Source organism: Ambystoma mexicanum, chromosome 2q, assembly GCF_040938575.1.
Source record: "Ambystoma mexicanum isolate Mex_15411 chromosome 2q, UKY_AmexF1_1, whole genome shotgun sequence".
NCBI lineage: Eukaryota > Metazoa > Chordata > Amphibia > Caudata > Ambystomatidae > Ambystoma > Ambystoma mexicanum.
Window position 1 is genome coordinate 1,044,294,587 of NC_090924.1, and position 27,836 is coordinate 1,044,322,422.

Genomic DNA, 27,836 nt, shown 5'->3' on the forward strand with positions numbered 1-27,836 from the left:
TTAGAGATCTAGACTGGTGAAGGCCTAAAGCCCTCACCCCCTTCTTGTGGGATAGCTCTTCAAAGATCCATTCAGGCCCTGTCTTAGCCTTGCAAAGCACATTCCATCTGGGTTACATGCACTAATGATAAGACATAATGAGAAACTGTGTGTGTTCAAGAAATTTACCTCCTGCAGGGCTGCGAGCAAAAACGCACACACACCCTTCTACCCCTCGGGACGGAATGTAAGCGCACTGGCATAACTATAGCACTGGGCCTCAATTTCACGATGGCATCTAACTTCTAAAATGGAGTTTCATTACAAACGTGGTCCTAATACTAGAATTCACTACGTTTCTACCGGTTTATAGTGATTTTTTAGAATTACATTTTTTGGAATGCCATTATCCCGAAGACATTTAGTCGAAATTTGTTTTTCGAATGTTTATTTTTTGTATTTTTTTTTTTAATGGGGGGTTCCTCCCATACGCCTGTTTTTTAACATTTCTTTTACTTACAACCCCCCCAAAAAATGTATTAAATAAAAAAATACATTCGAAAAAAAAATTCGACAAAATGTTTTCCAGATCATTGCATTTAAAAAAAATGCATTCGAAAAAATGACTGGATCCCGTTTCTACCATAATCCAACTCCTATGGGCGGCCCCCTCTGTTCTCCTGTCACCCCTACAGCACCTCCTTCTACAATCACCTCGTCCTAAAGCACTGAGGGGCCTGGGACTTCGGCCCCTGCTCCCCAATGGTCTCCCATTTTGTTAATTCTATATTAACGAACTCCCTTGCCATCCTCTCAGCCTCCTCATATCTTCATGTTCCTTTCTTGGGCACCCACACTCTACATACGGAGCACAAACGTTCTCCCACTTGAGCATACTGCTCCGCGGTGCAAGTAAGATATATACAGCCCCCATCTCCTATGTCAACCCAGTGTTCCTCATAGTTTTCAAGATCTGGTGGGGCTGTAGTAATTGTTCCAGGGGGATCAATGCTTTGCTCTATTCTCATAATGCAGGACATATTTTGGGTCATCCGTTTGCACCTGCAAATCTCTTGTACCGCGAGGTGCACTGGTTACCCCAAATGAAACCATCATCGCGCTATTAGGGAATGCTTTAGCATAGAATCCAAGTCCTTACTGGCAAGTGCAGATGATCACCAGCATGAACACCACCAGCACTAGTATTTTCACAACTGCTCCCATCCATCACGAGAAGAGATCGTCGAACTAATCACTTTTATGAATGCCTGCTTCTGTCTGCTTATGTTTTCCGAGGGTGTGCACAGCTATGTTCTCCGAGGGTGTGCACAGCCTCTATTATTTGTGTGAGAGACCTATTTGCGGGGCCATTTGTGGGTATGCAAGTACAGCAAGATTCTCCTATTTTTTCTTTTTACAAACGCCTCCTTCCATTGCCACAAGCAGATCGAGCATATACCAGTTCTGTAATGTCATTAATCGGATGGCTCTCAGTTCGAACTTGATCGCATTAAATCCTTGTTCAGTGTCATTTGCCAGCTTTATCAGTTCTCATCTAACAATGTGCAGCCATTTGGCATTGGCTGCTGCTTCTATTCCTGGTACTAACAGAGAAGCACAACATTTCTCTTATTTATTGTAGAGTCTGTATTGATCACGTATTTTCGTGAAGCAATTTTTTTTTGATAGCTAGTGAGATTTCTTTTTCCTTTTCAAAAGTATGTTCTCCTTTTTTCCCAGCAAGATCCGAAAAACAAAGGGCTGTAGTGGTGATGCAGAGGCGTAGGCCCTGCGGGTGGCGTGGGGGTAACCAAGCCACCTGGTCTCATAGTTAGGTGTGCTCCAGGGACCATGAGGAGAGCCAAGTGCGACGTGGTCAGCCTGCATACGCCCCTCCATGATGGTGGGAGTTGCAGAAACACCTGCTGGCCACAGACCCAGTACATGTCCATTACTGCTGCTGTTTCTTTCTTGAGATCTGAAATTTTTATTGTCACATTGCACTTGTATTGTATTATTTCTCGTTTGTGCACCTTCATTGGTTTCTCCTTTGCTTCATTCCATGTTAGCTGTGCCACGTGCTTCCCGCAGTACTCTTGACATGCTTCATTTACCCTCTGAATCCCTTCTTTTCTGTGTCCAATAAGTCCCTCTGCCATACAGCTTTTCAGTCTCTTCCCACCGATTGTCCACGAACCGCATTCATTTTAGCTGCATCTATGTTCTTTGTAAGCACTGCAGGCCTCTGGCATTACGGGCACATTGCTGTTCATCCGGATACATCATCACAAGGTGCATGCTGTGCACTTGGAACATGCATCAAAACCTACATAGTGCTAGATGGACAAGACATTGAGCATCCAAAAGCGGAATCCTCTTGCGGTATTAGTACCTTGGGGGCTCCCGACGCATGTGGTATTAAGGAGCAAATATAGCAACTGCCATTTACCCTCCGTTTCCCCACCAAGCTCATGTCCGCGTACCAGCTGTTACTATTCTCTGGATGGTGCACGTCCTCTATAATGTCGAAACCTAATCCTCGATATTCATCATATTTCTTCTTAATTTGTCTAATAAAATGTTTTAATATGCTTGCATATGGCACATATAACTTTGCATTTGATGATTTGTTCATATTATTTTTTTGTCTCATCACATTCCAGTTTATTGGTGTATTAGTGTCAGTTCCCAATATTGTGTTATTGTCCTCAGTCTGATATGTAAACCCACCCCTTGTACACCCTCCCTCAAGTAGCCCCCTCTTTTATACGTTCCAACCAAATAGAATTACACACTAAATATAATCCTAAACCGACCATAAAAATAGGAAATATTTTCAATGTAAACTGTAACACGCACTTATACATGGAGAACACAGTACTATCAAATCTCTTCTTAGCTTTATATTGAACATTAACAACAGGCGCACCAAGGAAACAGACTTGCATGATTGAAACTAAAAATGGAAAGAAAGCGATAATTTACTCAAAACAGTGAGAAAAGACCAGTGTAAAAAATAAAATGTAAAGCAAAACGTCATTCAGTTAAAATAGACATTGTGAAATTCTATATATGATTTATAGACATATGTACATCCAGCAAATTGCTCTGAAAATGTATGCTCACACTTAGCAGACACTACTTATGTACCGATGTCAGGCTCGCTAGTGGGGGGTGTGGCATTGGGAGCCCTTCAAACATCAGAAAGGTGCACCCAATATCACAGCTCCCAGACCTTCACAGTAAACAGAGTGTAATACACAACGGTAAAAGGCCTGATGTATCTGAGTTCACTCCACCTGTGCACGAAGTTCCTAAAGAACAAGGAATCACGCGGTGACAATTTAAGGGGCTGCGATGTCTTCGAAGCAGATGCAGCGCTGGTTGTTTCTTCAGACCGCTGTGGTGCTATCTGTTGGGAAATAAATGTTATCGATCAAGTCAAAGCAGTTAAGTAATCCTCAAACTCCTCACCCAGAAGAGACACTGCTCTGTGAGCATCAGAGGCCTTCCTTATAGGACATAAGGGCGTATGTATACAACGGCCTGTTATCACCTAATGTGGTGATAAGTGATGATCCTAACAGGGCTGCGTGCGCAAACTGAGTAAAGCATGAGGGAGACAGTGCACCCAGTTTCTTTAAAGGGTGACACACAACTTAGATAGTTTCGCTTTCAGCAATCCATTGATCCTTTCCTCAACCCTGTTTGCTTGGGGGTGGTAAATTGTGCACATGCCTGATGTCCAGCGACGCGGTCACTTCTTCAAAATGTCTGTTAAGGAACTGGGTGCCATTGTCTGATCACAGCACATCGCAAACACCCCAGCGAGGAAACGCCTCTCTTAATAGAAATGTAGCAGTCCATTTACTGTCTGGATGTGCAAAAGGACCTGCCTCAACACTCCAAAAGAAGGGACCCATCACAACAATCATATACCTGCACCCATTACACTGCTCTCCCATGTCAGCGCAATCTACATAGAGCTCCCTAAATGGGCCACTAGGGCGAGGCAATCCACCACGTATTGTTCTTAGGGTGTGCCAAGTCCTGTAAGCTTGGCATCTAATGCAATTTCTCACCAGTTTGGTAAGGACTTCCTGCAGAATGGGACAAACCAGTTCTGCTGTACATCCACAGCGATATGGTGCTTTGACAAATGAGACAGATGATGCAACTGGTCTGATACGATCAGCAACAGTTCATGAGGCATAACAACTTTACCCGTTCTCCCTTGTTGCCATAACAAATCAGTGAGGGATTGTGTACACCCTCTTTTCTGCCATAACTCCTTTCCTCCTGTGGGGCATGTCCTTGCAATTCAAGAATGTGTGCTATCGCGAGTAAATGGTATGGTGCTGGCAACTGCTCTCGTCCCTGTGCTACTATCAGATACTCAGAGATGTTAGATACTGGGAGATAAGCAGCGTGTTTGGCCGCGGTGGCGTTGACGAGTGAGGTCGTTGTCTGTATTGTTTGTATGGGCAGTGCATTTAACCACTGCAGTCATGGAGGGTTCGGAGAGGGCTTCGATCAGTTTATCCAATAATGCTGCATGTTGGACCGGGCATCTGTCAGCCCTCCTGAACCCCCTCCTTCCTTTTCCATCTTGCAAGCCCAGAGTGCACTGTTGTAGTCAGATAGGCCGAATCAGAGTAAATGGTCACCCAACACGCCATGGATGCTAGAGGTGCTTGAATAAGCACTATGAGCTCCGATGCCTGGATTGAATTATGCATGGGCATCCTTTTTTGTACAACCACCTTGTGTACTCACCATCCACTAGGCAGACGACTGCTACACCCGTATGTCTCAGGCGTGTCCCTTGGTCAATAGTTGCTGAACAGGCAACAAAAAGTATTACCCCTAACCCCCTTCAAGCCGGATATCTTTTGCTCTTGGTATGTCCTCTTCCTACCCCTCAAATGTTACGCAATCATGCCTAGCGAGGTCTTCCTCAGTATATGACTATGTCAGAAAAGTATCAGAGTTTACTATCTCTAAGATAAGATACTTATGACTTGGCCTCAGGTGGGTTTGTTGTCAAAAACAGTATTACGACATATGACGACATATTTGCATGCTACATATAAGGGAAAGAAGTTACATAAAAGGTTGGCTATTTTAGAGTTATGGAAAATGCATCGGAGAGAGGAAGAAAATCCAGCGGAGTGTTACGCTCACCTGGTCTCTGCGGAGGCGTAGGGGCACGGTTGCAGCCCTCCCTGAACTTGAATCACCCACTTCAGGCCTCTCCCTCAGTAGAAAAGCTGTGAGCGGTGGTACGTGGTGATACTGCTCCTGTGTGGAGATAAGAGTGTGTGAGTGCACAAATCTGTGATTGTTGTACCTCTCGAACCCTTCACCCCAAGGTACGGTTTCTGTGAGCATAAGCCGGCCCATAAAGCTCACCTGTGAATTATGGACGATAAGCTCTCCGTCCTGCTATTTCTGGCAGGGGCGCGTTGAATGTGATCTAGTTCCTTCACTGATCCCTGATGACGATTAGTCCAGTCCAGCTGCGATAGGTAAGTCTTTCTTGAGCTTGTGTGATGCTGTTCGTTCTGTTTAATGTCTTTATATGTTGCTCCTATTTATGCCAGCAATAATATCTGTCTCCTGTTTTCTTCCCTTAGATGGAAATGCAGCCTCAATGCAGCTGTGAGACGTGAGACACAGCCGGAGGGAAGATGGATGCTACCACAATGTTCGACAGCAGGTAAGTGATGGTTTAAGGAAAGCGTGAAGTATGGCGAAGCGCAACCTTAAACTGACTGTTTCTTCAATGTCTAACCTTGTCTTCTGTTTTTCCTTGCAGGCGCTGCTGTCGATGATGGAGCGTGTCATGCCAAGATGAAGATTTTGGCGTTCCGGAAAGTGTAAAGATGAATACTTGGTTCGCCGAAGAGATGTACAGGTAAGAACAGCTTCCCCCAGTTGGTAAGTATGCTGGCAAGAAGCAGGATGTTCAGGAAGCAGGATCTTCAAAGGTAAGTCTGACCTCAGGCGACGGTGAGTGTTACGCTGCTTGCAAGTGCAGAATAATGCGAAGCATCTGTCTTGAGGATCGGGGCAGCTTATGTAGCTGAGATCGTGGGCACGCCCATTAGGGCCGGCTTACCAGCCACGCCCTGCCACTCCTAGAGAGTGAGCACGTGCGAAGGCAATCCATTAGCAGCCACACCCAAGAATACACTTGGGTCTGCTTAATGGATGGAATGTTCAAGGTTAATGCATCATGCTTAATGGATGGAATGTTCAAGGCTAATGCATCTGAAGTGCTATGTCCCTAATAAAAGCTCTTTGGTGTTAAATGGATGTTCTTCTTTACTTTTGTTCATGAGACTGGTGCCAAAGGCGCCAGGACAGTGTCCACCCAGGTCTCCTGTGTATGCGACCCCTGCATGCCTGTGCCCCTGACTTCATGACCATGAAGCACTCCCCCTCAAGACCCATCTCAAGGGTGGTTCTCCTCCCAGTCCTGGTTTGGTGGGATTATTGCGATGGAACTGTCCCATTAAATGCGGATCATGGACATATTCACTGGGTACCCAAGTTCGGTCTTGAGGTCCGTAACCTTTCCAGTCAATTAGGTAATACAATTTTGATCGAACCACCTTGGTATCCAGGATGGATTGGACTTAAAATTCTGGTTCTCCATCTATTACTTCGGGCTTGGGCGGAGAACTAAGCCGTGTATTGGACTTCATTGGTTTGAGGACAGACACATGAAATATGGGGTGAATTTTCCTGTGAGATGGTAACTCCAATTTCATGGCGACAGTACTGATTATGGACTTTATAGTATAGGGGCCTAGGTATCTTGGGCGGAAAGCTCTCGGCCCCTTCAGGGGAATATATTTCGATGCTACCCACACCGTTTCTCCAATCTGGTAGGCGGGAGCTTCCTTCCGATGTCAATTAGCAAACAGTTTTTGTCTTTCCTTAGCCCTGGTCAGATGCTCTGTCGCCTCCTTAAGGACTTGAGTGATGGTTTTATGCAAGTTTTTTATGGCTGGCATTTCCAGGGTATCGGGTGGATCAAATACTGATGTCCTTGTAAGACATTCCGTGCACAGTGTAGAATGGAGTTTTCCCTGTGCTTGTGTGAACTGAGTTGTTTTATGCATACTCAGCTATCCAGAGTATATTTTTCCAAGAATCCTCGGACTGTTGCAACATTCACCTGAGATATTGCTCTAAAGTTTGGTTGGTTCATTCAGTTTGCCCATCAGTTTGAGGGTGATGGCTTGTGGACAACCGGAGATCGATTTTGGCAATCATACAATACTTTCTCCAACAGGCAGAAACAAATTGCGTTCCGCGATCAGATACTGATATTGATGGAAATCTATGCAATCGAACAATTTGCTCTAGGAACACAGAAGCGAGAGTTGACACAGTTGGGAATCCCTTCAGGAGGGATGAAATGGCCATTTTGGAGAATAAATCCACAACACGCAGGGTGGAAGATCCGTGATGAAGTCAATCGACAGGGTATGTCAAGGTGCTGGCGGTACTGTTAGGGGATGTAGTAAGCCAGCCGGGTTCTGTTTCTGAGACTTGTGTTGTGCACACACACCGCAGGTTTCAATAAATTGGGTGATGTCTTTTCACCAGGTTGGCCACCAGTATTTTGTTTTACCTTAGCCTGAGTTTTGGCTATTCCTGGGTGTCCTTTCACTAATGAATCGTGGTAATTTGTGATGATTTGCTTTTGCAGTTCTTGGTCTTGGATATATAATCGTCCTTGGAAATATGGTAGATTGTCTTCGATGGTGTACTGGTCACCTTTTAACAGCCATTCCTGTTGTGTTGATTGATCGATTGGGGATTGCAAACTGGTTCTTTGGTCATCCACACACCTGGTGGCAGCTATTCTGGTTTGAATCCTTTCCTCAGGAATTATGGCCACGGGGTCAGATGCTGTAAAAGCCTCTTTTTCTTCACTCATGCATGATAGAGCGTCTGCTTTCCCATTGTATACTCCAGTTCTATAAGTGATAATAAAATCGTATTCTGCGAAAAAGAGAGCCCAACAAAGTTGACGCGAGGATTGTGCTTCGGCGGTTTTCAAGAATTGCAAGTTACGGTGGTCCTTGATGACAGTGACCGTATATCTCGCCCCAAGAAGGTAATGTCTCCAGGCCTTGCATGCTGCTTTAATCGCGAGTAATTCCTTATCTGTGATTGCGTAGTTCAACTCGGGGGCTGAAAATTTGCGGGACCAGAATTCGACGGGGTGTAGTTGTCCTGTTTCAGGGTCTCGCTGTGACAATACTGCTCCCATGGCTATTTTTGAAGCATCTGTCTCAACCATTTAAGGTAGGTCTGGTCGTGGGTGTCGAAGGACTGGTGCTGTAGTGAATGCTAGTTTCAACTTCTGGAAGGCTTCTTCAGCTTCTGTCGACCAATGGAACTTTTGATTTTTCTTTAACAAGGAGGTAATTGGATGTACAATTTGTGAAAACCCAGGTATCAACCGACAGTAAAAGTTGGCGAATCCGAGCACGCTTTGCACTCCTTTTGTGGCTGTTGGTGAGGGCCATTGGCCATCCACCTTTCGTGTATCCATATGTACGCCTTGTGGTGTGAGCATGAAACCTGGAAACTCGACCTCGGTTACATGGGAAAAACATTTTTTCCAACTTGGCATACAATTGGTGCTGTCGAAGCTTCTCTAAGACTGCCTGGACATGACCTTCATGTTCTTCCATGGAATTTGAGTAGATAAGAATGTCGTCAATGTAATCAAGAGCGCAAACGTCCAGTAGTTCACGGAGTACATCATTCATAAAGAATTGGAATGCGCGGGGGCATTGCATAGGCCAAAGGGCGTGACCTGGTATTTAAAGAGGCCGTACTTCGTGCGGAAGGCCGTTTTCCACTTGTCTCCCTCTTTTACTCTTACAAGATGGTACGCTCCTCTTAAATCCAGTTTTGTGTAGATTTGAGCATGTTTCACTTGGTCCAGGTGCTCTGGTATAAGTGGTAAAGGATATCGATTTTTTACTGTGATCTGATTGATGGCTCTATAGTCGATTCAAGTTCTTAAGTCCCCCTCCTTTTTACGCACAAAGAACAAGGGCAAGGAGGAAGGTGACTTGGATGGGCGAATGAAACCGTTCGCCAGGTACTGATCCAGGTAAGTTCTAAGATGGTGATTTTCCTGTTCTGTCAGAGTGTAAATTCGGCTGCAAGGGATCTGGGCTCCGGGTACAAGATCTATTTGACAATCGTTGGGGCTGTGCGGGGGCAGACCGTTGGCTTGCTCTTTTTGAAGACATCCTGGTAATCTTGGTATTTAAGCGTAAGGAGCTGATGAGGCCCAACACGATTCCTTTCTTTGGTTTCAGATTGGTGTCATCTTTTTTGTAACATGTGTCGGTACAATCATGAGGAAATGTCAGAACTCGTTTTCGCCAATCGATCCTAAGATTGTGGGTCTCCAGCCATCCCAATATCATCTGGAACTGAGGAGCACTGATGAGATCGAAAGTAATGTCATATTGATGCCTGTCCCGACACAGAAGCTTGACTTTCTCAGTGTATTGTGTCACCGGGCCGGATGATAGCTGAGAACCATCCACAGCAGTGACGTTTTCCGATTTCTGCTTCTGTCGGAGAGGAAGGCCTATTCGGAGAACCAAATCTTGGTCAATGTAGTTACCCACAGCTCCACAATCAATATATGCCTCCAAGGCATGTATTTTTGATGGTTGCTTGTGATTCACCAAAGGCACTGGAAGGACTAGATTTGAGGTCTGTACGGATTCCTTTTTCATTCTCGACAAGCGGACCCCTACACTTGCGGGCATTGGCGTTTCCCGAGTTCTGTTATTCTTCTTCATCAGTTTTGTCTGTTGCCCCAACCGGTTTCTTGGGTGGTTTTACCAGGCAGTCACGGAGGAAGTGTCCTGCTTGTCCACAATATAAGCAAAGCTGCTGTTGTCTTCTTTTTTCTCTTTCTGCTTTGGTAAGGGGACTTCGTAATCCACCGATTTGCATTGGCTCAGACTGTTCATGTGGTTTAGTTTGATTCTCGCAAGGTCGTACGTAAACTGACCATCCCTCTGATCTAGTTCGATCCATTTTCCGATTCTGCAACCTATGATCGAGTTACACCGTCAGGTCTATGTAGTCCTCTCAGGGGGATTCACCACTTGCGCCAACACATCCTTAAGTTCTCCACGTAACCCTCGGTAAAAGAGTGTAGTCCTCTTCTCTTGTGGCCAGTTGGTCTGGAATATGAGACAATTGAAGGTTGCAATATAGGTTAATAGATCTTGACTCCCTTGTCTGAGTGACAACAACTCGTTGTCCAGAGCTTGTCCTTGAGTATGACGGGCAAACAATTTCTCCATCTCATGTTGGAAATTCCCAAAGTTCCAGAGTAAAAGGTCATCTTGATTTACCAAAGGTATAGACCAGTCCGCCGCACTACCTCCTAAATACGAGAGTACAAACGCCACTTTGGCTTGGTCATTAGGAAAGGCTATTAGTCTGCACAAGAAATGAAGGAGACATTGGTTCATAAATACAGCAAACTAGTCTGGGTCGCCGATGAAGCGTTCGGGAGGGGCTGGAGGCACTGCTCCTGGAAGAACCACCTGAACTGGTGTTGACTGTTGTGGTGTGGAAGAATGAGTCACTCCAGGCAGTGGAACCTGTCCTGCTTGTGCTTGTAGCATTTGTCTTGCCAATTCGTCAGTTCTTTCTCGAGTTACAATAAGATCCCTCCCTAATGCATTGGTTTCCTGTCTTGAAGCATGTACTTCAGCCTGCAATTCCCCTAGTAAGAGGTCTAACTGATCTGTTTCTGAAGTTTCCTTAATGCCCAGATAGAGAGTATTGAAGGCTTTGCGTTCTGTTATGCTCACCTGGTCTCTGCGGAGGCGTTGGGGCACGGTTGCAGCCCTCCCTGAACTTGAATCACCCCCTTCAGGCCTCTCCCTCAGTAGAAAAGCTGTGAGCGGTGGTACGTGGTGATACTGCTCCTGCGTGGGGATAAGAGTGTGTGAGTGCGCCAATCTGTGAATACTGTACCTCTCAAACCCTTCAACCCAAAGTACGGTTTCTGTGAGTATAAGCCAGCCCAGAAAGCTCACCTGCGACTTATGGAAGATAAGCTCTCCGTCCTGCTACTTCTGGCAGGGACGCGTCGAATGGGATCTAGTTCCTTCACTGATCCCTGATAACGATTAGTACAGTCCAGCTGCGACTATGCTTCTCCTTATGATTGATAAGTCTTTCTTGAGCTCTTTTGATGCTGTTCGTTCTGTTTAATGTCTTTATATGTTGCTCCTATTTATGCCCGCAATAATGTCTCTCTTCTGTTTTCTTTCCTTAGATGGAAATGCGGCCTCAATGCAGGTGCGAGACGCAGCCGGATGGAAGATGGATGCTACCGCAATGTTCGACAGCAGGTTAGTGATGGTTTACGGAAAGCGCGAAGTATGGCGAAGCGCAACCTTAAACTGACTGTTTTACGATGTCTAACCTTGTCTTCTGTTTTTCCTTGTAGGCGCTACTGTCGACGATGGAGCGTGTCATGCTGCGGTGCCAAGATGAAGATTTCGGCGTTGCGGAAAGCGTAAAGATGAATACTTGGTTTGCGGAAGAGATGTAGAGGTATGAACAGCTTCCCCCAGTTGGTAAGTATGCTGGCAGGAAGCAAGATGTCCAGGAAGCAGGATCTTCAAAGTTAGGTCTATCCTCAGGCGACGGTGAGCGTTACGCTGCAAGTGCAGAATAACGTGAAGCGTCCGTTTTCAGGATCGAGGCAGCTTATACAGCTGAGATCGTGGGCACACCCATTAGGGCCGTCTTACCAGCCACACCCTGCCACTCCTACATAGTGAGCACGTGCGAAGGTAATCCATTAACAGCCACATGCAAGAATACACTTGGGGCTGCTTAATGGATGGAATGTTCAAGGTTAATGCATCCTGCTTAATGGATGGAAGGTTCAAGGTTAATGCATCTGAAGTGCTATGTCCCTAATAAAAGCTTTTTGGTGTTAAATGGATGTTCTTGTTTACTTTTGTTCATGAGCCTGGTGCCAAAGGCGCCAGGACATTGTCCACCCAGGTCTCCTGTGCACGCGACCCCTGTATACCTGTGCCCCTGACTTCATGACACTGAGAAGGAGTGGATGCTTAATCAGCATAATAGGGATGATGTAACGCCTTCGGCTCCCCTTTCTCATCCTGGAAATAAGAGCGTAAACACAGAGGAGAAGGGATTTTATCCTTTAAAGGAATTGAAAGCAGCAGCGGGGTACGTTAATCCGACATATGAGCCCCCCACTAATAACAGTGAGGATAGCACGTAAACGAGCAAAAGCAGAGAACGCAAATATAGCTCGACACGTGATAAAAGTAAACCGCGTGATGTGGACAGGATAGGCAAGATAGACAGATGGAGATGGAAGAGGAAGCAAGGAAATAGAAAGAAATAAAGTATAAAGCTAAGGGAATAACCATAGTATAGAATGAATGGATGGGAAGACACATGTTACTCAAGCTGGATAAGGGCATTGATGGGGTTCGGGAAAGAAAAAGAAGTAGAAAGCATAAAAAGAAGGGAAAGCAAGGGGAGAACAAAGACAGTACGAGGGCAGGAAAGAAAAGGATAGAAGAGAAGAGACAAGAGGAGATAGAAGCACAAAGAATGCAAGTATGTAGGTTGCATAGAAGGAGAGAGTAAGATTAATGGAGGGAGATGAGTAGAAGGGAAGAAGAAATTAACAGAAGTAGGGTACTAAAAGATAACGAGATAGAGTATCTATGTCATAGAAGCATAATGCCGATCGAAGCACAAGAATGATTTGAGGAAGAGAGGGTCACAACAGTCCTGCAGGGAGCTGCAAGGGATACGAAGAATACCAACATGGGCTGACTAGCATGAAGCAGAAGATGTAGGGAAACGAATTGGGGATTTATATAGGCAAATGAGGGATAAAGAAGGGTTTAAAACACAGGAAAACGTAGAAGCATCACTATCGAGGGAATTGGAGGCTGGCTAGATAATGTCATAACAGACAAGCACAGAACACGGTCTTTAAGAAGACTAGATCCTGAAAAGGATAACAGTTGTACAAACTGGGGCATAATAATGTCAGACAAATAAAGCGAAGAAAACCCGCCATATGTAAGCAGATAAAGGACACTACCAGGACAGAGACAAACAGGTGAGACTCGCCCCACCTGGAAAACAAGAAGTGTGGGTAGGTACAATTACGGAACAGGATTGTCACAATTTCCATTATTAGAGAAAGGGGGAAGGAAAACAACAATATATTCCTTGGCCAATGGATAAAGACAATTTAAAATGTAAATTACTGAGTTTAACTTTCCGAGCAAGAAAATTGATTTATGAATTAGAGAGGAGGGGGCATGGCTACATGGCCACGGAGTAGGACGAGGTCCCGAGGAGCTCCTGCCGATCCGCTCCTGATCCTTAAATATACGCATGCCCTGCTATGGAAAGGAAAAAGATCTACAGAAGAATGAAAACACAGAGCACACTGCGGTCGCAACTCCGGAAACTGCAGTACGGGATGATAATTGCAGGCTGTAGAAGTTTACAGCAGTTGAACGGCGTAACAAACAAGATGGCGACCACTGAAGAACAAAGGAACACACCGTGAGACAGCAGAAACGAAAAGAAGAAGCTGAGTCGCGCTGCAGCCAAACAAAGGCGGACCCTGGCTGGGAAGAGGAGAGGGGCCGTACAGAGAGGGAGCTATCAACGGCGGCACACAAGTCGGGCGGGCACACGAGTCGGGCCGCCACAGAGGAAGCCGCAACACTAGAAACAAAGCTAATTAGACACAACAGGAAGGACGACCCATAAGTGCCCAGCCGACGGTGAGGTTCGTGCACGGGCAGCCCCGGCGGAGTAATAAACTGGGGCTCTCTGAGCGAGAAACCCCGAGGGAAGAGAAAAGGTGCCCCTGATTGGCAACAGGAAGTGCCAATTCCAGATGCTACAGGACACGGTGGAGCCGGATGGGAGGATGGTAGTGGTCCGGGGGCTGGTAGAGAACAGAGAACTGTGCATCATAAACACATATGCCCCTACCCAACACTATATAGTAAAATCAGTCCCCACATAGAAGGTGCGGTTATGTGGGGTGGGGACTTCAATTGCACGCTGAACCCAAAATGGATAGGTCAGATACAAAAGTAGATAAGCCCACCCCCACAGCGAAAACGCTACAAGCCTTGCTGAGAGACTTCGTGCTGGAAGACATTTGGAGGCAGCAACACCCCAATGATAGGCACTACTCACATTATGCCGCCCCACACAACCTGTGCACAAGACTGGACTACATGTTCGCCACTCCGGAGCTTGTAGGGGAAATGACGGGCTCAGAATATAAGGCGAGAATATCAAATAACTCCCCTCTGGCCCTGGCGTGGTGACACCAGCCCCCCAGAGCCAAGATTCTAACATGGAGGCTTAGAGCCGAGGCATTGAAGAATACTGCATTCCGAGAGGACCTAAGGGAGGAGATAATTGGGTATTTTGAAAATAACACAGGAAGCGTGGAGTCAGAGGGAACCCTATGGGAGGCCTTTAAGGTGGTAGTGAGAGGGGCGGCCATATCTAAATCTAGAGGGCTCTAAGGGGGTAAAGAGTGAGAGTTACAGGAGACGGAAAAGAAACTAGAAGTAATTACGAAAAGAGGGGGCACCTCCAAGGAAGATGCTGAACAGGTGAGCCAATTACAACAGGCTTGTGGCGGGCTCTGAGAGGGGCTATGTAATCTGAATTAAAAAAATACATCGAAAGGCAACAAACTACAAACGCCTCTATGAAGATGCAGGGGAGACTGCTGAGCAGGAGACTCAGGAGACGCTAGAAGACATAGGATTACCCAAACTGAATGAGGAAGACAGGGAGAACCTGGATGCCCCAATCACAATAGAGGAATTAAGAGACAGTGGTAATCCATCTGCCCATGAGCAAAGCTCCAGAAACAGAAAGGCTCCCCAGTGAATTCTATAAAACGTATAGACAAGAAGTGCTCCCCACGCTATTGGCAATGCTAAACAAGGCCTTTGAGAAAGGGAGATTGCCGGGATCTTTAAGGGAGGCAGTAATTATTCCACTCCTTAAACCTGACAAGCCAAGCACAGACTGTGGGTCGTACAGACCACTATCCATGCTAAACCAGGACAGTAAAATTCTCACGGCTGTGCTGGCGAATAGACAAGCAGGTAATAAATAAACTCATACACCCCGATCAAACCGGATATGTCCAAGGTAGAAGCATACCCGATAACCACAGGAGGCTCTACCATATCATAGAACAGGCAGAGGGCAACCCAATTGAAATAGCAATAGTCTCGTTAGATGCAGTGAAAGCATTTGACTCCGTAAGGTGGCACTGGATGATGGCGGCCTTGAAAAAATACGGGATGGGCACAAGGTACTTGCGGTGTGTGAAAATGGTGTATAGCTTCCCGACAGCCAGGCTCAAAACGCGAGCGATAATTTCAGATAAATGGTAACTCAGCAGCGGCACGAGACAAGGGCTGTCCATGGTCCCTGATATTGTACACCCTTGCACTAGAACCATTAGCGATCTGTTTGAGACAGCAGTACGAAGAAATAGGGGTCTACACTAAAGGGGCGCCGCACTTGATATCATTGTATGCGATGATATGCTACTGTACCTGTGGTACCCAGAGGAAAACTTGCCGTATATCTTGGAGGGGATGAGCGCTATGCGACCCTTTCGGGCATAGTGGTGAACCCCAAAAAATCATTCATGTTCCCCTTGGGAAGGTATAGAGGGAGTCCCGCAGGAGAACTTCCCTATTTTGCAGATAGCCTGGCAGACCAGAACATTTATATACCTGGGGATCAAATATACCACACGATTGTAGACAAGCATAAATATAACGCAGAGAGGGCAGTGGAAGGTATCAAAAACAGCATGGGGTTCTGGGCAAAGCTCCTCCTAGCTATAGTGGGAAGGGCGGCCTTGCTCAAGATGGTGGTCCTGCCTTGGCTACTACACTTCTTCGCAAATATCCCATACATGGTGCCCAAACGCTTTTTTACTAAACTCCAGAGCTTATTTAGAGGTTTCCTGTGGCACAACTCCAGAAACTGAGTAGTCCTATGGAAATTACAGAATACGTATGACAGAGGGGGTATAAACCTGCCGAACTTCGAGATATACCACTTGGCAGGGCAGCTACAATATGTCGCTAGGTGGCTGTCGGAAGAGGAGACAGCACGATCCAGATTGCTGAGGGGTGAATGCGACCCTTATTTCCTGAAAGAACTGATATGGCTACCCAAACCAGAGCTACATGGGCGATCGAGATTGCTGGAACTAGGCTGGAAGACATGGCGCAAATCGTGCCGAGAGGTGGGAAACCCAACCCCATGCTCCCCGCAGGCGCCACTTGTGGTGCTACGCGGGATGGATGAGCAACTAAGGAAAGGGATCCGTAAACACTGGGAGCCGGTAGGCATAGTGACCTTGGGAGATATATGGCAAGAGGGGAAGGCACTGGACTTCCAAATGAAAGTGGACGAAACTGGGGTACATACGGGGCAATATATCACATATACTAGAATAATTAAACGGGTGAAGGAAACATGGTACGAAATAGCACTAGCAGAACAACCCGATATTGCATTAGAAACGATGTACGATATCTCAGAGCGGGGACACGAAGTATCCCAGATCTATGAACTGGTGATGTCTAGAGTGGGGAAGGAGCTGATCCAATTGAGACGGGACTGGGAGGAGCAAGACGGGCAGTGGGAAAGAGCCCAGAGATACCATAAAAAGGTGTCTAGGAATGCGAGGCTGCAGCAGATTCAGTTATATGTCACCCATAGGGCATACATGACCCCCCAAAAGATTGCCAGATTCGGAGGTACAGTGGCACAAAAATGCCCCAAGTGCGGGGAGGTGGATGCCAGGATGATCCATATGTTCTGGGCGTGCCCAGAGGTGGGAAAATTCTGGGAGGAAGTCAAGCTACGACTATCTGAGAAGGGAATTAAGCTGGATGTGAAATCCGTATGGGCGTGCAGGATGGGAGGATTTGCCAGACCACGCAATCTGAAACACGTTAGCAAACTCAAGGACCTGGCCTACATTCTGCCCAAAAGGAGAATAGCCATGGGCTGGAAAGCAGCTCACAGATCCAGATTAGAGATATGGTGGAACGATCTCCTGAAATGGGCAGATGCCGAGAAAGTAGTATGGTACGAGGCAGCTAGCAGAGGGGAGGACAATGAAGGGGGACCTCTGATAGCATGGAGACAAATGGTAGCCACATTGTCGGGATCCTCCCATGCCAATTCCAGTGAATATGACGCGTTCGAGAACGGCAAAGGGGACTAACCCCAAGAGATAGGAAATCCGAGGAACTGAGGTGGAAGCTCGAGTTACGGGGGCGAGGGGGGAAGACAGCTATAAATAATATGCAAATGTATGCTAAGAAGCTTGTAACCGGAAATGTCGGGTGTGATGATTATGTTTTGTTTGTTGTAAAATAAATACAATTTATTTTTAAAAAAATGAATTAGAGAGAATGACATTAGGAATTACGGTAGCCATAGGTGACATAAAAGGCTTGTGACTGCACAAAACACGACACATCATGGAGCGTCATTTCATAATTTTAGAAACAATGTATGGCGGGCGCTCAGAGTTCAATATCCCGATACATCAGATATTGGTGCTATTAGGACTAGGAAAATGGGGGCGGATGAAGGCCCAGTAGCCTATATTCCAGACTTTCAAGAGAGATGGTGCCTTGAGACGCGTGAACCGTGGGATATAACACTAGCATTATTTTACCACATTTTGTGTCAGGGACTGCCCAAGCCAATGCAATGGCAGATGAAGACACAGGTGGGAATGGAAACGAAACCATGGCCACAAATACAAATGACGATCGTGTATCACTGCCGATTGATGCAGGAGAAAATAAGAACACAGAGTAGGAAGCAGGAGGAAGCAAAGTTAACCCAGAAAAAGCTGACAAATAGCCATTGAGGGAGCGGTATTGACGAGTAATGGAATGTGGGGTGACACAGCAGATGCAATCAGTACAGCAAAACAACATATTGCATCCTACGGATCAGAGTGGGTACAATTTTATAGCCACGTAGAAGAGGCAATGGGCCTAGAGTAGGAGGACAAAGTGGATTTGCAAACCCTCATGAATAGGAAGATTTAATGGCAGACAGCTGCAACAATGCTGAACTTGCGGAAGAATAGAACACATAGCCAGAACATGTAGAAGCAGAGGAGGCATGCAGCAAACTTGCCTAGCTCCAAGAGGTGGGGGGGGGGGTGGGATATTTTCCACAATATAATACAGAATGTCAGAAATATTATGCCCAAGATCACACGCAGGCTCAGACATATGCGCTGCAACCACAGCAAATACAGCGAGCACCATTACAAATGGAATCGCCACAAGGACAATCTCAGCAATTGCCCATGCAAACATAACAGGTACAAACTCAGCAAGCGCAGACACAATAGGCCATGCTACCACAATGGAATATGACTACAGGAGTCCAGCAAGCACCTGTACCCAAATTAAGGAGTGTGACCGTGATAGGAGGAAATCCTTTCACAGGTACAGGGATGAATGTATACGCCCAATAGGGCAGCCCACAGAGTGACCTGATGTAATACCAGACCCCCAAGAGGAGCAAAGGGTCAAGGTGACGATAGGAGGCAAGGCATTTGCTTTTCTTGTAGGCACTGGATCAACTTGTTCCTGTGCCCATGAGGGAAAATATCCGATGTCGGGTAATGCCATGAATGTGCAGGGATTCTCTGGGGCTATGAGTTTAGTTCCTTTCACAGACAAATTACCATCTCTATAGGAGAACATGACATGTCAATACCGTTATTCTATTCTAGACAGACGCCAGTCAACATATCAGGGCGTGACTTAATGACGAAACTTAACATGACAATATCTTTCACTGACAAAGGAATAGTGTGTTCTACCCCAGGGATACATTATATGAATGTGAGAGAGTTTATATTAGTCTTTACAGGTCAGAAAGCATTACGAGGAGTTCCCTTAGATACAGACATATTCTTGCATGGAGTGACTGTTTTATTATCACCCCTTGCTGACTATTCTTAGAGAGGCACAGCTCCACCCTACTGATGAGGTCCAACCAGACCGAAACACGTGTCTGGGGTTGCTGTTGGTACTCTTGTTCAGAGGAGAATTGCCTAGCATTTTGGTGCTGGACAGCCCTAGGGCAGGACAAAAACTGATAGGTTTTGGATATTTCTCCTCTGTGAAAGATAGTGAGCTAAAGACTCTGGCCAAGGCCCTCGTAACCAGGACTAATGTCTGGCAGAGGGACTCCCAGCACCCCCCTTCTTATTTGCATTATTATCATGGTTACCCAGATTGATACGTATACTATTACGAATACCTGAGGAGATTTTGTTCAGATCAGAAATCCCTATGCATGATGTCGAAGGGGAGATTATCCCCTTGGAGTTAGAAGCAGCAGCGGTCAGAGAGGAAAGGGTGGTTCTTCATGGGACAGATGACGAGGTAAGAGTATGGAGGACAGTGATAGTGCCCAGTGAAAGATAAAGGTTGACAGATTTCATAGACAAGGAGTTGTTTAAGGATGAGTCCTCGAATAATAAATTAGTATTTTCCATAGGTCTCACTTATTGGATTAAAGTGGAGGATAGAGACATACCACAGAGAATGGCGTTGGTAAAAAAAAACATTATTTTTTCAGAAAGATTTAGAGAAAGTGCCAAATATTTTATGAACCACAAGTCCATATGATGTGGGGCTGTTAAAAGGAGTAGGAGCAGTAAAAATCATACTTAAACCAGGAGCCCTTTTGCCACATGCAAAACAATATCCCATGTCCAGAGCGATGGATAAACGTATATTTGAGACCATCTCCACTTTGATGAAGCAATGAATATTGGTACCATCCGATTCACCATGTAAAACGGCTGTGTACCCAGTGAGAAAATCAATGGTGGGTCGTGGAGATTCAAACAGGACCTTCGCCCCCTAAACATTACAGTCAAAGCTGAGTTTCCTTTAGTTCCAAACCCTGCACATCCATCCAAAGCCAAATATTTTAGAGTCATAGATTTAAAGAAAGTGTTCTTTTCAATTCCCCTTCATGAAGATTCACAAGATTTGACTTCCTTTTCGTATAGAAATATTCACCTGAGACATACTTATTTGCCGCAGGGGTACTGTGAGTCCTGTAGGGAAGGCATTGGACCCAATTTGTAAAACATTTATTGAAAAGGTTGGGGTCGCAGAAACTCCCAATTTGCCTAATAACTAAGATGGGAGTAGTCTCGACCATTAAACGATAAACAAAACAGTCCTAGTGGCGTCAGTCAAATCAAAATGGCCTATGCTAACAAAAACCTAATGTCTGCCCTATCTCTTATACAAAAAGTGTAAAAGGAGAAATGTATGCAAAAGGAAAAACCAGTGTTTAAAAGAATAAAAGGTAGTTGAACCAGCTTTCCTCCTCACGTTACACCTCACGGAGTAAGGCTGTCCCTGTAGGCAGGATGACATACTCCTGCTCGGTTTCTAACACTCTAAGCAGTTCCAAGCAGTGGATTGAGGCCCGCCTGGCCTACCACGTTAAAGTCTTTTCTTTTACTTTTCAAAATGTTATTTCCAACATACAGTTCACAAAGGTCCACCCACACCCTCTGCCAGGCTCAGACCTTACAGGACAGTTCCCAAAAGGTGCCCCTCTGTCGGGCTCAGACCTCTCATGTCACAGTTAGATACAAACTTGCATGAGGGTTCCCTTCCCCAAGTTTACTGTACTTCGGGTCTCCCTCAGTCGGGCTCAGACCCCTTTCGAAGTCTTTCGAATGTGCGTGGTGTTTTTACCAGACCACCGCAGGACCACTTCAACTCAAAGTTCACGGCTACTTTTACCTAATTTGCTTTCGCTGTCTGCTTGTTTTATAACTTCAAAACAATGTATCTTTCACAGAGAATTTCGAATGGCCTCGCCTCCCCAACTCTGACGTTCACCCGGGAGGGTCGCTGGTGTCCTTGGAACACAATGCAATCTTCACTTATGGGATCTGGCCTTCTCCACGTGTCTTTCGCGGTCTATCTGAGGCAACGACCTCTAGTAGGGAACCCTTGGGGCTTTCGGCTCGCTGCTCTTGTCCCTTGATCCGTTGCTCTGCTCCAGTAGGTGAGCCATCGTCCCGGAAGTTCTGCTTGTGTTCCACTTTGCTCAGAGTGTGTCTTTAGGTGTTACCTTTTATTCGTGTGAGAAAAGCTAACTGGTATCAGGTGTATGCACTTAGTGTACAGTGCTTGACTTTGCCTGACCCGTTTAACGGGACATGTCTAGTGCGATATGAGAGTTAGTCTGGTTGCTCTCAGTCGTCCTCTTCCTAGGCCCAGCGTTTGTGAAAGGGGTGGGGGGCTGGGCCTTCAGAAAATCATATAAAATAGCATGTGGTAGATGAAAGAAAAAAGGGGGGGAATACTGCGTCTCACCATCGGTTGTCTCACCCCCACTCCGCGAAGACCCCTCACCCTCATGATACACCCACACTGGTCCTCCCCTTGTAACTGGTTCCAAAAGTGATGGCCGTGTCCTGGCAAACCTGGATGACAAGTCACTGAGTACTAGTGGGTGAGACACCCTTTGGTTTCCCCCTTCAATCTTTAACAGAGTCCTTCAGACGGACCAGGGTAATGTCCGGCTTGAACGTGCAATAATTCAATATGTGGATGACATTTTGTTGTGTAGTGAGACAGAAGAAATATGCAGAGAAGATTGTGTTAAGCTCATGACTATACTCTCAGAGAAAGGATATAAAGTGGACAAGGAGAAGCGACAATATTGTCAGAAAGAGGTCTTGTATGTAGGACAGTTCATTCCTCACGAAGGTAAGAAAGTGACACAAGAGCGAGCATAAGCAATTATGAAGAACCCCGATCCTAAAACAGTGAGGAAAATCCAACTAATTGTTGGCTTATGCAACTATTGCAGGGCCTGGGTTTTTGATTACAGTACCTATATTCAACCGCTCTTAAAAGGGCTTAAAGAAGCACAGGTGGGCAAGAGCAAAATAATACGGACAGATGAAATGACTGAAGGATTTGAAGAATTAAAAAAGAAATCAGGACAGCGCCTGTGTTGGGAATTCCAGATTATCATAATTTTTCTTATTTTCTCATTGAAGTGGAGAAGTCATGAAAGCAGTCCTTACACAGAAAACGACATAAGGACATGAACACAAACCATTGGCTTAATATAGTGGCATTTTAGATCCAGTTATGAAAGGGCATTATCCCTGTGAGCAGTCTTTAGCTGCTGTTGCATTTGCGATTGATACAGCTTCAACAATGGAGTGTTCAATAATTATAATTGGTTATTTATAATACGCTTAATACAAAGAGGTTTCTAACCGTGGACCCGGGATTCAAACCTTTGTTGCTCTGCGTCGTCTTGCTTCCAAGACGAGTGCGTTGCCACTGAGCTATAATACCCATTGCCTAACACTATTTGTAGAGCATGTATTATTTGCGATTTTAGGGAAACCTAAAAGTATACTGACCACACGAAGAGCATCAGAATATGAGATAATAATATTGAATCCTGCAATAAAAATGGCCCAATGTAAAACAGTGAACCCAGCAATGTTAATAGCGGAACCAGTTGGGGAGGATGATTATGTACATGATTGCACAACATATACTGAACACTATGATGATATCCCCAAGCTAGAGAGAATGCTCTTGTGGAATTCTCTTCATTGATCTTTCTTCAGAAAGTGACCAAACGACTGGCGAAAGGCATACTGGATCAGCGGTAGTGAAGCTTAACCAGGAGGGTGAATTCGAAGTAGTGACAAGCGCGAGATTGCCTTTGCATTACTCAGCACAAGCTGCAGAATTAGTGGTACTTATCGCAGCTCTTCAGAGATTCGAAGATGTGGAAGTGATGGTGCACTCTGACTCTGCTTATATGAGGTCAACTGTACATGCAGGTTTGTCACGCTGGAAATGGAGGGGCTTCCTCCGCACAGACGGCACCCCAGTGCAACATGCGGCTCTATTGGATAAACGTATTGAAACACTAGCACTCACATTGACTTAAGCAGTCATAAAATGTGCAGAGCATACTAAAAGAGAAGACATTATTTCCTGCAGAAACGAAGCTGCAGACTTAGAAGCTAAAAAGGCAGCTTATTTCCTAACCATTTCTAATTTTGAAATAGAAAGTGTTAATCAGATGACAGGACGATGCATGTTGGTAAAGGAGAGCTTTAACATGCTGTCTATTGTCCAGTTAATTGAGATACAAAGTCAAGGACCACAAGAAGAAAAGGATTTATGAAAAAAGCAGGGATGTTCTTTACCCCCCACTGAGGTAATTTGTAGACAGGATAGCACTTGAAAGCCAGTTATTTATTTATTTATATTTATATAGCACGCAAACATCCCAGGGGCATTGAGGCGATGTTACTTGCAAGAGCTTAGTTAAAGAGGTACAGGAGTGGTAGCAGTCGTTGGCACATTATAAATCACTACAAACATAATTCTATCATTACAGCTTATGCAATTGGTCATTACAGCTAATGCAGTGGGTCATATGTTTAGTATTCATGCTGATACGAGGGACCTTATGTGAAGAGGATGGTTTTCATAGCTTTACAGAAGGCGATGAGGGAGGCCTCACCTCGGATTGTGGGAGGTAGGGCATTCCAGTGTGTGGGTGTGAGATATGGGAAGCTGGATCCGCCCGCTCTGGCTCTTTTTACTAGTGGCACAGCAATTGGTATAGGGTGATCTGGTTGGTCTTGTAGAGGAGACGGGGTGGATCCTTTGTGAGAGGTAATCGGGGGAAGTGAGGTGAATGCACTTGTGGGTCAGTGGCAGAGCTTTGAAGACAATTCTTTCCTTTATTGGGAGCCAGTGGGCTAGTTTTCTGGCCTCCGAGATGTGTTCTCTTTTAGCAATGCTTTTATGCCTCTAGCATTATTGAGGGTAGCGCTGGAACAGCTCTACTACCCTGTGCATGTGACGATTCTAGCTGCTACAATTGCCGAAGAGTGGTTCTCACCAAATTTATTAGAGCATGTAGCACAGTTTATTGTAAATTGCATTGTGTGCCGAAATGTACTGCAGGGCACACTTTGCGAACAGTGAGAGGAGCAATTCCTAGTCCAAATGGCCCATTTCAGCACCTACATATAGATTATGGGGCTATGCTGCAGACATGCAATGGCTACAGATATATGCTGTTCGTGGTATGTCCATTTTTTAGATGGATGGCGGCCGGTCCATGCACACACCCTGATGCTACATGCACTGCCAAATTCCTTGCGCATGAGGCGTTTCCAAGATGAGGTGTATGCAAGGTTTTGCGGTCTGACACAATGGACCACATTTTGTAATTGAATTGTTTGAGCAATAGTTCTCTCCTATTAGGCATTAAGCATACATTTTCCTCAGTTTATCATCCACAGGCAAATGGTGTCTGTGAAAGAAAGATTAAATGGAGTATTGAAGGAAAGGATTGCAAAAAATAAGAAGGGACTCTAGAGAAGAGATGGCAACATTGCCTACCCATTACGTTATATGCCCTAAGAAACCAGCCTGGCTCAGATCACTATCTTACTCCTCATGAGTTGGTGACTGGACGCTGTACGAGAACCCCCTCTTGCTCCTCCAACTAGCTTAAACACTGATGCCCATAGCGTAGCGAAGACGCTAGGTGATGAGATGCATGATTACCTAACAACAACTGCAAGTGTTTGTTTCATGTCCCAACAGGTTAGGAACTGAAGGGGTCGAAGAGAAGCGAGAAAGAGGATCAATCCATTGAAGCAGAAGATTTGTTAAAACAAACCAGCCTATACTCAGTGGACCAGGTGCTGCTATGAATGTTTATACGCACTTGGAGTACACCCCATTTTGAAGGACCATATGAGGTGGAAGAAGTTACCCCTACAGATGCCAAGTTAAAAGAGAGAAGAGCCTGGCTGCATTTGCACGACATCAAACCATGTAAAGGAGAAACCCCAACCCCTCCAGCAACTACCAACGGTGAAGCAAGAGAAAAGTTCGATCAATAGCCAAGAAGAGTGAAAAAGCACAAAATCACTTTAAACTAGAAACTAATATCTTTCAACATTTGATAAGGTATAAATAGCCTTGTAGTTATCCTGGAACTTTTTAGATAGGCTCAAGGAACAATGTTTTAACGTACCAGAGCAGAAAGAAAAGAAGCACACTTCAATTCTTAGGTTACCCATTGTAATAACGATACACACCTTCTTGTATGCTGATTTTACATATATATTACAGTCTTATCCAGCTTTAGTAAGAAGACACGTGAGTATAGTGATGTTTTCGGTATTCCAAAGAAGAATCATTATTTTCAGGATAATCATAGCAATTATCTTATAGTTCTTGATCTAAAAGTGTGACCCATAAAGAATTACAGATATATATATATATATATTCACTGAAAAAACGTTGTTAAAGGGACGTTATGGTTACAAGTAAAAGCGAAAACCCCCAGAAATTCATGGCAAGCTAAGCTAAGCAACCATAACTTGCACCACCATTGTGCCCTGCTAAAACTAACACCCAGGACATCAAAGATGACATCACTGATGACATTACATATCTAGGCCAGGTCCATGTTTAATTTACTCAAAAAGGTAGCATTCATTATTTTACTATCCAAAATTACAAGATTACAAATATTGTACTCCTATGGTGCATGCTGCAGCCACTGCCTATGTTTATGTATGATTAGGTTCCTGTATTAACAACACTCCAATATAATGTTTTGTTTAGATGAGTACATTATTTAATAGATTAATTAGTTCATGATAGGTCTCCCACTCACCCCTGACATCTTGTTACCAACATTATAAACACAACCCAGTGTAGGGACTTTTAAGCAAAATTAATTTCATATGTGATGTTATCAATGACATTTGTGATGTTATCTTTGATGTCCTGGGTGTTAGTCTTAAAAGTGCACGGTGGTGGCACAAGTTATGGTTACTTAGCTTACCATAACTGCCGAATTTCTGAGGTTTTTCGGTTTTACTTGTAAACCATACGGTCCCTTTGACAAGGTTTTTTCATTGAATATATATACTTAAATGTATGGGGTAGTGGCATATACATGCTGCAACCAAGTCTTTCGCTTTTACATTTGTAAGCACACACTAACATTCCAACCTGTGTTCTTACAAGTTTTCAAGATGTTAGAACTGTGATCGGAGTGAAATTTTATATTTAGAGAAGACAAAAAAAATTGACATGAAGGACAGAAGCCTACTCAGAATTGTCAATGCTGCCTTCATTTGTCATCAGTTTAAAGGATTGCCATACTTAAGTATTTATATGCCAATAATGGAATTTTATAGTAAGTACAGATTTGATAGTCAACCAAACTAAAAGATCATTCAAGGAAATTGTACTTACTACTCTAGGTCCGATACAAGTTCCAGAGACTTCATGACATCCTGTAGTAGTGTGTCAGGTATAAACCCGTTATCTGTGAAAATCAAAACACTATTAATATATAAACTCAATACAAGTTGTCTTACAACTCTCCACCGGGCATTTTCTTTTTTTTACAAACAAAAAAAACGTTGTTATTTTTCCACTAATAATTTCTCAATTTGTGCATGACAAGTTAATTAAAAGACAGAAACAATGTGGCAACATTCTTAAATGTTCATAGAAAAGTAAACCGACCAAGGACCACACTGACAAAAGCGGGAAATGTCTTCCTGGACATGATTATAGAACTCTAGCATTGCCGATAAGTTCACATAATGTTTGGTTAAGAAGAATGCTAAAGACATCCAGCCTATGGTTTTGGTGTTAATAGGACCACATCAGGGCTGCTATCCCTGAATGGATTTAACACTTGGGTTTCACCACACCATGTATGACAAAAATAAACAAATCAAATGAAGTTGCTTCCACAATTATTTTTGTAAATGCACTTTTAAGATCCTCTAAGCGCAGAAAAGACCTGTAATATACTATCATTTTAATTGTATTCATATTATTGCACCCCATTACTGCAGCCAGTGCTAGAAATGAACTTAATTACCTCTTGGCTCACCATCCCCTTTGTGCAGGGTGGGAAGGTGTGGCAGAATGATTTGGGTTTGGCTAAGGGGCAGAGCCCCAGCACAGGTTGAGCAGCAAATAATCTTAAGAAACTGAATCAAGTACAGCTGGAGGGCACCTACAAGAGAGACGGAGTCCTGGCCATTTGCATAAAAGCAAAAACCATTTTGGGACCATACAAATGATCACATCATTTTATATTTGAAATACGTCTGTGGTAGTGGATCAATGCATGAAATAATTATCCTCCCGAAACAATGTCTCGGGAGGATAGCCCAGGGGCAACGTGCTCGCCTTGGAAACAAGACGACACAGAGCAACACAGGTTCGATCCGCGGGTATGCGCTTAGAAACCTCTGGGTATTAAGCACGTTATAAATAACCAATCATATCAGATCATTTCAAACTGGACTCTCATCTCTATTGACTTGTCACAATACTCTCCCTAACACAAAATGCCTGTACACCACAAGACACAAACACTTATTTGGGCAGTGCCCTTTTCTAGTTGTGAGGTTTAGGCTGTTTCATGCAGAGACTCCTGCAGTGCTGCTTATGTGTGATAGAGGGAGCCTTGGCTCAGTAGCACATGTCAGATTGCTGGGCTAGCTAGCCGAGGGGGGATTTTGGCATTCTCGAACAGGTGCTCTGGCAAAACACATTTTTTTTGGAGTGCAGCTCAGTCTTATTCCAGCT

General features: G+C 44.7%; 1 protein-coding gene across 3 annotated transcripts in view; it reads right to left on the bottom strand.

Moving 5' to 3' along the window:
• MINDY3 (MINDY lysine 48 deubiquitinase 3) overlaps positions 1-27,836 on the bottom strand; it is a 1,607,185-nt gene that overhangs the window by 201,954 nt on the left and 1,377,395 nt on the right. For all 3 annotated transcript variants that reach the window (XM_069648406.1, XM_069648407.1, XM_069648405.1), the window contains exon 13: positions 26,481-26,553. In XM_069648406.1, the coding sequence (XP_069504507.1) occupies positions 26,481-26,553 (73 nt within the window). The remainder of the gene's footprint in view (positions 1-26,480; positions 26,554-27,836) is intronic.